General features: G+C 38.7%; 1 protein-coding gene and 2 pseudogenes across 5 annotated transcripts in view; 1 reads left to right on the forward strand and 2 right to left on the reverse strand.

Annotated features, from left to right (window-relative positions):
• The window catches only part of EIF2B3 (eukaryotic translation initiation factor 2B subunit gamma), a 125980-nt gene that overhangs the window by 69501 nt on the left and 44759 nt on the right, over positions 1-11720 (reverse strand). For all 4 annotated transcript variants that reach the window (XM_081818357.1, XM_081818356.1, XM_081818358.1 and 1 more), the window contains one exon: positions 711-822. In XM_081818357.1, coding sequence (XP_081674483.1) covers positions 711-822 — 112 coding nt within the window. The remainder of the gene's footprint in view (positions 1-710; positions 823-11720) is intronic.
• The window catches only part of LOC145721258 (vesicle-associated membrane protein 4 pseudogene), a 41845-nt pseudogene that overhangs the window by 26865 nt on the left and 3260 nt on the right, over positions 1-11720 (reverse strand). The window lies entirely within an intron of this gene.
• Positions 2909-5376, forward strand: LOC115938734 (small ribosomal subunit protein uS14 pseudogene; annotated as a pseudogene).

The following is an 11720-nucleotide window of genomic DNA, read 5'->3' on the forward strand; positions in this document are numbered from 1 at the left end:
ACAGATGAATAAATTTTAAAAAATGTGGCCCACACAATGGAATATTATGTAGCCTTAAAAAGGAAGGAAATTCTGACACATGCTACAACATGGATGAACCCTGAGGATATTATACTAAGTGAAATAAGCCAGTCAACAAAGGCCAAATACTGCATAATTCCACTTATCTGAGGTATCTAAAGTAGTCAAATTCATAGAAACAGAAAGTCAAATGGTGGTAACCAGGAGCTGGGGACAGGAAAAAGAGAAGAGTTGTTGTTTAACAGATGCAAAACTTCAGTTCTGCCAAATGAAAAAGTTCTGGAGATCTGTTTCACAACAATGTGAATATGTTTAACACTAGTAAACTGTACACTTAGAAGTGGTTAAGATGGTAAATTTTATGTTGTGTGCTTACCACCATTAAAAAAAAGAAAAGGAAGTTCTAGAACACTGTTAGAAAGACAGTCCTGTTCCCTCTTCTCCCCACAGCTGCTTTGCCCTACTGCTATGCAGGATTTGACTCTACCTTGGCAAGAAAAGACACAGGGAAAAGCTAAGCTTGTGCAGTGAAGAAACGCCTTCATTCGCCTCATGGGAAAACAGTCACATACTTTTGTCAATTTCACACAGTATAATCTAGTTTTCATTCCCCCTTTCCCATCCACTGGGTGGTTTTATTTTGTTTTAAGACAAGGAGAATTGCCAGAAAGAAAAACCCTAGGGCTTACTTCTGCAGGATGGATCCCTTAATGACCAGCTCTTCATCCAAGTCCGCTTCATTAGCCATGAAGAGCAGCCTCTTTCCTGTGCTGTCCACTCCAATGAAGTCACGCTGCTCCACTGAATCATACAAAAGAAGGGAAATCAAACAAAGCCATTTGCCCCTGCCTGCATGACTAAGTCAGGGAGACAGGGCACCTGCTCACAGTTCTCTTGGAACTAAATTCAGGATTGTCATATAGCATATACTTACCACAATGTTTAAAACATGGGTAGTCAAAATGTTTTTGTATTGTTCTAAAGGATATTATTAGGTTAACTGGTGAAGTCTGAATAAGATCTGTAGATTAAAGTATTGTAGCCGTGTAATTTCCTGTTTTAACAGACTGTCCTTTATTGGGTAGCAGTGAGGGGTGGGGTGCAGGATACACACTGATGTAGTTGAAGGTAAAGGTAATCATATCTGCAACTTATTCTCAAATAGCTGAGAAATATAATAATAGGATATATAATATATTGTGTATACATATTATACAAGAGAATGATAGAACAAACGTTAACATTTGGGGAATCTGGGTAAAGGATATATAAGTTCTCTACTATTCTTGTAATCACTCTATAAATGTGAAATTATCTCAAAAACTAAGAGTTAAGGAGGTGGTAGATATGTTTATTAGTTTGACTGTGGTAATCATTTCACAATCACGTCTACATATATCAAAACATCACTATACACTTTAAATATATATAATTTTTATTTGTCAAATATAAGTAAATAAAAATTAAAAATAAAAAGGCGAATAAGTGGATGATCCATAAACCCATTACATGGCACAGAAGGAAAGTATAACAAGGAATTCTTTCTCTGCAAATAATACCCTAGTTCTGGGGCACCTGGGTGGCTCAGTTGGTTAAGCGACTGCCTTCAGCTCAGGTCATGATCCTGGAGTCCCGGGATCGAGTCCTGCATCGGGCTCCCTGCTCAGCAGTGAGTCTGCTTCTCCCTCTGACCCTCCCCCTCTCATGCTCTCTCTCTCAAATAAATAAAATCTTAAAAAAAAAAAAATACCCTAGCTCTGCTCACTATGGAAATGGGAATAACATTAAATAAAGACATGTACATTAATCAACATTAACTATATGTCTATTATGCATTAGATTTTATGCTGTATAAGAGAGCATTGAAAGAAAACAAGGTGTATATTTACTAATGTAGAGAGTTCTCTGGTAGACGGTGATGATACAGGCTGTCATATTATTGCTGTTTTCTGTGTTATATTTCTTTCTGCCAACCAGATTATAAATTCTTCAAAGGCAGGCTTGTGATTCCTTTATATCTCTTATAACATCTAGTACAGTGTCAGGCACTTAATAAAAACTCCTACTAACGTCTGTACAGTATCTGTCTATAGCTTACAAAAGCATGTTCACATAGAGGCAGCATAGCATCATGATAAAGAAGAGGGCCTCTGAGGCCTAACCACCTGGGTATAAATCCCACTTACCAGCTATATGTCTTTGAGCAAGTTACTTTTCTATTCCTCAGTTTCATCTGCAAAATGGGTATCATAATAGTGCCCACCTCACCCAGGCTTGTTATGAGGACTAAATCCGTTAGTATTTGTAAAGCTCTTATAATGGTATAAGAGCTTAACTCAAACATTAAATGTTTACGTTTAAAAAATTAAACAAAATACATGCTCTCATTTGATCCTCACAACAATCAAATAAAGGATTTAATATCTCTTCAAAAAAGAGAGAAAAAAAAAAGTTGAGCTCTAGAACAATAATATTTCTTTTTTCTTCCTTTCTTTTCTTAAGCAGGCTCCACACCCAGTGTGGAGCCCAACACGGGGCTTGAACTCATGACCCTGAGATCAAGACCTGAGCTGAGATTAAGAGTCCGATGCTTAACCAACTAAGAAAAATATTTCTAAAGATTAATTTTTCGGGGCACCTGGGTGGCTCAGTCGTTAAGCGTCTGCCTTCGGCTCAGGTCATGATCCCAGGGTCCTGGGATCGAGCCCCGCGTCGGGTTCCCTGCTCCGCGGGAAGCCTGCTTCTCTCTCTCTCCCGCTCCCCCGCCTGTGTTCCTGCTCTCGCTATCTCTCTCTCTCTGTCAAATGAATAAATAAAATGTTTAAAAAAAAAAAAGATGAATTTTTCTGCCTCCTACTGATAGACAACAGCTACTACATAACTGAACATGTTTCACTGTTGGCTGAAGCTGTCTTTATACCTAGAACGTAATGTATTACTCAAGTGTATAATGTGTTTAGCCCAGGTGCTTGAAAGCATTCTTTCCTTCAGACGGTTTCTGGTCATCTATTCACATGCAGTGTCTGAATCTAAATAGGGAAAAACTATCATAAATAGTTGTATGTTGGGGCACACGGCTGGCTCAGTCAGAAGAGTATGTGACTCTTGATCTCATGGTCATGAATTTGAGCCCCACACTAGATGTAGAGATTACTTAAATAAATAAACAAACTTAAAAAAAAAAAGTTGTATGTTGTTTCTTTTCAATAACCGAAATTAGTGAACTCTAAAGAAGGAAGCGTAAATAATGCCAATTTGAAGGTAAATTTTACAGGAAATTTCAGTTAAAGCAAATTTTGCAGAGAATTTCAAATGCCACACAGTAGATATGACATATATCAATTCATCAATTACAAGGAAACTTGAGAATGTAACAGTCTGCAACAGTCTGATTATGAGCCAATATTTTAAAAAGAAACACATAGATGTTATTTTTGGATATAATTTGGAGTGCTTACTCTATCCAAGTCCTTCAGCCCACAAAACCTTGAATTACTGAATGTCCTGGGAGCAGTGATTTCCAAGTCCAATGTTCAGCTATGTGCTCTTTACTCACATTCCTCACTCTCAGGGTCCCCTCCTTGAATTTGCTTCCTTGTAGCTACCGTAGTAACTAGGACCTCAGAATATGCTACAAATTATAGGAACTTGGGAAAGGTTTCTTTCTGTTCTAACAAAGTAAATTCTACTTTGGGAGCAGAGCAGGTTAACATCAGAATGTCTACCCTAAGAAGACTACACAAATGAGATTAAGAAAACAGTTAAAACTATGAATTTCCATTAAAAAAAAATTCTGTCAACTACTCACATTTTTTTTTCTAGTTGATTTTTACTAGTCTGACCGACCCTTCTGTCTTCTCTATAGTCATTTACTTATCCATTCATTCATTCAACTAATAAATGTACTTGTGCACCTCCCCTATGACAGGCATTATGTTTATAGGAGGGAATTTCAACTCATTTATAAGGCTAGCATGATCCTGATGCCAAGACCAGACAAAAATATTATGAGAAGGCATATTCATTTATTATATAAGTACAAGGATCCTAAATAAAATATTAGCAAATCAAAACTAAAAATGTATATAGTAGTCCTTTTGCCTCGTTGCAGCTGAGAGAGCAAGACAGGTCACCAGCAGCTCTACTGGAGCCATTTGAGGAAATGTGGTCAGGGTTCTTGTTCTCACCATGGCTGCTCAAACCAGCATGGTCTGATCCTGAAATTTGGTCTCAATATATGCTGCCAGTGTTTCTGTCAGTATGCAAAGGATATAGGCTTCATTAAGTTGGATTAAGTGAACTTCCCTGAATGGGACATCCATTCTTAAATGTAGATATCCAAGGTACCTCCCTTAATGCCAACTCATTGTACATAGAAAAAAAATACTTCAATTATGGAAAAAAATGTATATAGTAGATTTAAAAGGGTTACAAATTTGTTGTTCTTCCCTTCAAGAGGTAAGGTCTAGAATGTAAAATGGTATAGCTACCATATAAAATAGTATGGCGGTTCCTCAAAAAATTAAAAATAGAATTACCACATGATTCAGCAATTCTACTTCTGGATATACCACTCCAAAGAATTAGAGGTAGGGTTTCACAGAGACATGTGTACACCCCTGTTCATAAAAGCATTATTCACAATAGCTAAAATGTGAAAACAACCCAAGTGTCCACTGATGGAGTAATGGATAAGCAAAATGCAATATATGCATACAAGAAAATATTCAGCCTTAAAAATGAAGGAAATTCTGCAATATGCTAAACACAGATGAACCTTGAGGACATTATATTATGTGAAATAAGCCAGTGACAAAAAGACAAATACTGTATGATTCCACTTATATATGGTACTTAAAGTAGTCAAAATCATAGAGACAGAAAGTATCATGCTGGTTTTCGGGGGCTACGGGGAGGGGAAATGGGGAGTTATTGAGTTCCAGTTTCACAAGATGAAAAGAGTTATGGAGATGGATGGTGGGGATGGTTGCACAACATTATAAATGTATTTAACAGCACTGAACTGTACACTTAAAAAAGATGGTAAATTTTATGTGTATTTTATTACCATAAAGAAAATTGAAGGAAAAAAAAAGTGCTCATGGGAGGAAAAGAAAAAAGAGGTAAGGTCTAGTTCCCCATCCTTTATATCCAGGCTGGCCTAGCAACTAGCTTTAAAGAATGCAATGAAAGTGATACAGTCTGAGTTCCAAGCTTAGCTGCAAGAGACCTTGTTTGTAGTTTCTTCTCTTACTCTTTTAGAACCTGCTGCTGTCATGTGAACAAGTTTGGGCTTCCAGTATGTTAACAGACTAGATGGAAAGAGAAACTCAACTATCACAGCTGAGGTCCTAGACATATTCATGAGCTCAACTGTGGTAGGTAGTCTCTAAGAACGCTAATTGCCTCTTGGTATTCACACCCTTCTGTAGCCCCTCCCACTGAATATGGGCTGGCCTAGCAACTTGCTTCTAACCAAAAAATGTGGCAAAGTGATAAGATACTACTTTTGTGATTCAGTCACCTTTGTAATTTCTGTCTTGCTAGAAGATTCTTTCCCTTGCTGGCTTTGGTGAAGCAAGTTGTTCTGTTGAAGAGGCCCAAGTGATAAAGAAATGAGGGCAGTCTCTGGCCAACAGCCAGTTAGAAACTGAGGCTCTCAGTCCAACAGTCCTTAGGGAACTGAATTTCTGCCAATAAACAAGTTAGCTTAGAAGCAAATTCTTTCCTAGCTGAGCCTTCAGATGAGACCTCAACCCTGGTTGACACCTTGATTTCAGCCTTGTAAAAGACTCTGAATCAGAGGGCCCAACTAAGTAATGCCTGGAGTCCTGACCCACAGTATTGTTTTAGGATATTAAGTTTATGGTAATTTGTTTACACAACAATGATTTATACACTGGCAGCAACAGATAACATACACTAGCTGATAATCACTTGAACAGAAATGAGCCAACTCAGTTACAACAGGCCAAACTGCCAACCTAAAGAATCCTGAACAAGCAGAAGATTACACACATCATGCTATTTTTTTTTTGCAGGTTTTAACTTTACATTTCTAAAAATGCAATTTATTTTATTTTTTAAAAGATTTTATTTATTTATTTGAGAGAGAGAGAGAGAGCACACAAGCAGGCGGAGGGGCAAGAGGAGAAACAGGCTCGATCCTGGGACCCAGGATCATGACCTGAGCCGAAGGCAAATGCTTAACCAAATGAGTCACCCAGGCATCCCTAAAAAATTCAATTTATTTAAACTAAAACAAAATAAAACAAAAGCAGTTCACCCATTTCTCCCATCCCCCACTCCCTATCTCTGGAAACCACCAATCTGTTCTCTGTATCTATGAGCTTAGTTTTTTTGTTGTTTTGTTTTTTTAAAGATTTTATTTATTTATTTGTCAGAGAGAGAGAGAGCACAAGCAGTGGGAGAAGCAGGCTCCCCGCTGAGCAGAGAGCCCAATGCGGGACTCAATTCCAGGACCCTGGGATCATGACCTGAGCTGAAGGCAGATGCTTAACTAACTGAGCCACCCAGGTGTCCCTCTATGAGCTTAGTTTAAATTTTATTTATTTATTTATTTATATTTTATTTTATTTTTTTAAGATTTTATTTATTTATTTGACAGAGAGAGACACAGAGGGAGGGAACACAAGCAGGGGGAGTAGCACAGGGAGAAGCAGGCTTCCCGCTGAGCAGGGAGCCCGATGCAGGGCTCGATCCCAGGACCTTGGGACCGTGACCTGAGCTGAAGGCAGACGCTTAACGACTGAGCCACCCAGGCACCCCCAATTTTTTTTTAGATTGCACATGTAAAAGAGATCATATGGTATCTGTCTTTCTGTCTGACTTATTTCACTTAGCATAATATCCTTGAGGTCCATCCATGTTGTTGCAAATGGCAAGATTTCATTCTTTTTTATGGCTGAATAGTATTCCATTGTGTACAGATAACACAATTTCTTTATCCATTCATGTACTGAAGGACACTTAGGTTGTTTCCATATCTTGGCCACTATAAATAATGCTCCAATGAACAAGGGGTTGCATATATCTTTTTGAATTAGTGTTTTCATTTTCTTTGGAGAAAAACTCAGAAGTGGAATTATTGGATCATATGGTAATTCTATTTTTAATTTTTTAAGGAACTTCCATACCATTTTCCAAAGTGACTGCACCAACTTACATTCCCACCAACAGTACATGAGAGTTCCCTTTTCTACATATCCTCACCAACATTTGTTATTTCTAATTTTTTTGGTAATAGCCATTTTTTTTTTTTTTTTAAATGTAGGCTCCATGCTCAGCATGGAGCCCAATATGGGGCTTGAACTCATCACCCTGAGATTTGAGACCTGAGCTGAGATTAAGAGTCAGACACTGGGGTGCCTGGGTGGCTCAGTCCCTTAAGTGTCTGCCTTTAGCTCAGGTCATGATGCCAGGGTCCTGGGATTGAGCCCCGCATTGTGCTCCCTGCTCAGTGGGAAGTCTGCTTCTCCCTCTGACCCTCCCCCCGCTCTCGTGTTTTCTCTCTCTCACTCTCTCTCAAATAAATAAATAAAATCTTAAAAACAAAAACAAAAAACAAAAAACAGGAACAACAACAATTTGGGGAGGGGGGTGGAGATCACACTAGTAGAAGTTATTTTAAAGTTTAAGTTTGCTGGTGAGTTAAAAAAAGAGATTAGTTTGAGAAAATTTTCAGAACTGAGGACTTGACTTTTCAGATCGAAAGGCCCATTAGCATCCAACACAGGGGATGACATTAGACTGTACCGAAGATAATCAGTGTGAAATTTTATAACTTTGGAAAGAGAAAGATCCTAGAAGCTTCCCAAAAGGGGGGGAAAAGTTTTCATGCAGAGAATGAAGAATCAGAATGGTGTTAGACTTAACAGAAAAGCTAGAAGACAGTGAGATAGTACCTTCAGCATTTTGAGGGGATATGATTTCCTTTTTTTAAAAAAAAGATTTTAGGGCGCCTGGGTGGCTCAGTTGGTTGAGCGACTGCCTTCGGCTCAGGTCATGATCCTGGAGTCTCAGGATCGAGTCCCGCATCGGGCTCCCTGCTCGGCAGGGAGTCTGCTTCTCCCTCTGACCCTCCCCCTTCTCATGCTCTCTTAAATAAATAAAAAATCTTAAAAAATAAAAAAAAAAATAAAAAAAAATAAAAAAAAGATTTTATTTATTTATTTGAGAGAGAGAGAGAGAGCGCGAGTTGAGAGAGAAAACACGAGTGGGGGGAGAGGCAGAGGGAGAAGCAGATAAGTCCGGTGCATAGCTCAATCCCTGGACTCCAGGATCATGACCTGAGCTGAAGGTAGACACTTAACTGATTAAACCACCCAGGTGCCCCAAAGGGACATAATTTCCAAGAGAAGATTATACCTAGCCAAAATATCAAACAACCATTGGGACAGAATAATGACATGCAAAAGCTCAAAAAATTTACTTTTCATGAACCCCATCTCAGAAGGCTACCAGAGGATATGTTCCAGAAAAAAGTGAGTATAAACTAAGAGGAAAATTATGAGAGTGAAGGGTGAATCTAAAATGACAGTTCTACAGAAGAGCGACTAATCCAGAAAAGTTCTAGGAGAGATATCTTCAAGTGTTTGAAACTGAGAGAACACTTAAAGTATTGGAAAGTAATGAGAAGAAATTCACAAAGGGGGGCTAAGTTTGAATTAGTAATAAATACATAGAAAATGAAATACTAAGCAAATGAAAAAACAAGACAATTTTTAGGAAAATAAAAAAGAGGAAAGAGAAAAGTAATCATATACAAGGTTCAGCTGTGAATATCATTTATTTTAATTTTTTTAAAAGATTTTATTTATTTGAGAGAGAAAGAGAGAGGGAGCACAAGCGGTGGGGAGGAACAGGGAGAGGGAAAAGTAAGCTCTCCACTGAGCAGGTAGCCCAATACAAGGCTTGATCCCAGGACCCTGGGATCATGACCAGAGCCAAAGGCAGACGCTTAACAGACTGAGCCATCCAGCCGCCTCTTGTGAATAACATTTAAACAGTTACAGTAATGTAAACATTAAATATTCATTAATAAGCACTGCAATAAATGGGGAAACTGGGAGTTTGCATGTATGTGGTGGGGGTAGAGGATGTGGTAAAACAGAACTAAATCTTTAAGTTCTATAGTAGGAAGTAAATAATTCCTAAAACTAAAAATACCAAGACATAGCAAACAGAAGTATGTCCTTTGGAGATGTGAAGTTAAATGTGAAAAAAAAATTACCTACATAGGTTGAAAGTGGTTACCTCTGAGTAAGGTGAGGACGGACATGGTGAAGGACTGCTATTTATTATAATATACCCTGGATAATTCCATCATTCTTTAAATTATGAACATATAAAACTTTGATGAAAATAAAAACTAAATTCAAAAAAGGAAAGAAAAAGAAAGCTCAGGCTATGGAGTCAGAAAGCATAGGTTCAAGTTCAGATTCTACCACTTACCAATGATTTGATTCTGAGCAACTATCTACAAAATGCTAGTAGGCCATAAATGGATATAAAACTTGATAAATAACAAAACTACCTAGCCCCATTCACTGGATTTTATTTTATTTCATAATTATTAAATTTTTTTTAGTTTCATGTTTTTATTTATATTCCAGTTAGTGGGGCACCTGGGTGGCTCAGTCAGTTAAGCGTCTATCTTCGGCTCAGGTCATGACCTCTGGGTCCTGGGATCACCCTGTGTAGGGCTTCCTGCTCAGCAGGGATTCTGCTTCTCCCTCTCCCTTTGCCTCCTCCCCCCTGCTCATGCTCTCTGTCTCTCTCTCAAATAAATAAATAAAATCTTTAAAGAAAAAAATAAATTCCAGTTAGTTAATATATAGTGTAAGATTAGTTTCAGTCCATTGACTGGGTTTTAGTTTGAGAGCAAATCTAGATTATCTTTGTTTCCCATATAAGGCTTATCATAAACTTTATCTATAGTATGTTTTAAATTCAATGACTACATCAAAATTTAATGCATTTGTAAGTCAGGGATCTGATCTCATACCAACCACCCTGTCTGCATATCAGTAAATTGTTCACCTCCTTCTTTTTAAATATTGTGCCTTTAAATATATTTCCCCATAATTAGGACATTAAATTGCTCCCTGTATTTTGCATATGCTCCTATTATTGTACTTCTCACACTGTGACTTATAAATTCTAGGATATTTGAATCTACTTCTATAGGCTATTTCCTCAGTCACAAGAATTTTGGTTTTGAGTATGCTGGGATTTCAAGTCACTTCTGTTAAATATAATTAGGAAAAAAAGGGAGGGGGTGGTTGGAGATTGAGAAAAGAGATAAAACAGAAACCCAAGCAGGAGAAGTTTTCTTGTAGTACAGCTTTGAGAAATAAAGAATGCTGAAGCAAAAGAAATATAGGCTCAGAATGCCTCCCTGTTAGTGCACAGGGACCTAAGCTGATTGAAAGGTGACAGCCAAGTGAGAGCTTTCACTTGTGTGATTCTTTTTTTTTTTTTTTAAGATTTTATTTATTTATTTGACAGAGAGAGAGGGAACACAAGCAGGGGGAGTGTGAGAGGGAGAAGCAGGCTTCCCGCGGAGCAGGGAACCCGATGTGGGGCTCGATCCCAGGACCCTGGGATCATGACCCGAGCTGAAGGCAGATGCTTAACCGACTGAGCCACCCAGGCACCCCTCACTTGTGTGATTCTTAAGCACACTGATATTTACTGAATCGAGCCTGGACCAGGGCTATATAACTCATAAGAACTGGAGAGGAGTCTGAGAACTGGATGAGCTAAATAAAAGTTGAATCTACTTTCTCTTACCTGGGCGGGGATAGTAAGAGCTGCCTTTATAGGCCAGCTCCTCAACCATTCAATAATATGTACTGACTTCTTACCATGGGCCATAACTGGGCCAAATGCTGGGGATAAAATGAACAAAACAGAATATGATGATCCCAGCTCTCAAAGAGCTTATGGCCGAGGAGAGGAGAGAGTAAATAAGAGAGCAGTGCCGCCTGGCAAATAAGGGGGTATAACTGCATATTAGAGGGTCAAGGAAGGCCCTTCTCAGAAAAGAACTTGAAGGCTAAGCTAAATTTAGAGCACATGTGTTGTGGGGAGAGGGGATGGAGAGCATTTTGGGCAGAGAACAACATGTATAAAAGCCTGGAGCAGGGAAAAAACAAACAAACAACAGTCCAAAAAATCCAAACATGAATTTTTTCCTGCCCTCCTCAGAATCTACATCTACAAATCTTCTGAGACAAAAGTAAAAGAAGGGGAAAGATGGCTCCTGAAACATCTAGCCAATAGCCATTCTCCTATAAGTCCGTAAGAACACCACCGGGAAACTTGGACACAGGAGATCCGCTCTGTTAAACAAAACCTGGGAAAGAGGGGACTGCTGGTTGTTCTGGCACATAATAGCAGCCAACAGGCAGACCAAATATACAATCTGAGAAATTCAGGATTCTTTTTTTTTTTTTTTTAAAGATTTTATTTATTTATTTGACAGAGAGAGACACAGCGAGAGAGGGAACACAAGCAGGGGGAGTGGGAGAGGGAGAAGCAGGCTTCCCGCGGAGCAGGGAGCCCGATGCGGGGCTCGATCCCAGGACCCTGGGATCATGACCTGAGCTGAAGGCAGATGCTTAACAATTGAGCCACCCAGGTGCCCCAATTTAGGATTCTTAAAAAAAAAAAAA

This window comes from Leptonychotes weddellii, chromosome 4 (assembly GCF_054177405.1).
Source record: "Leptonychotes weddellii isolate Sample4059 chromosome 4, ASM5417740v2, whole genome shotgun sequence".
Classification (NCBI taxonomy): domain Eukaryota; kingdom Metazoa; phylum Chordata; class Mammalia; order Carnivora; family Phocidae; genus Leptonychotes; species Leptonychotes weddellii.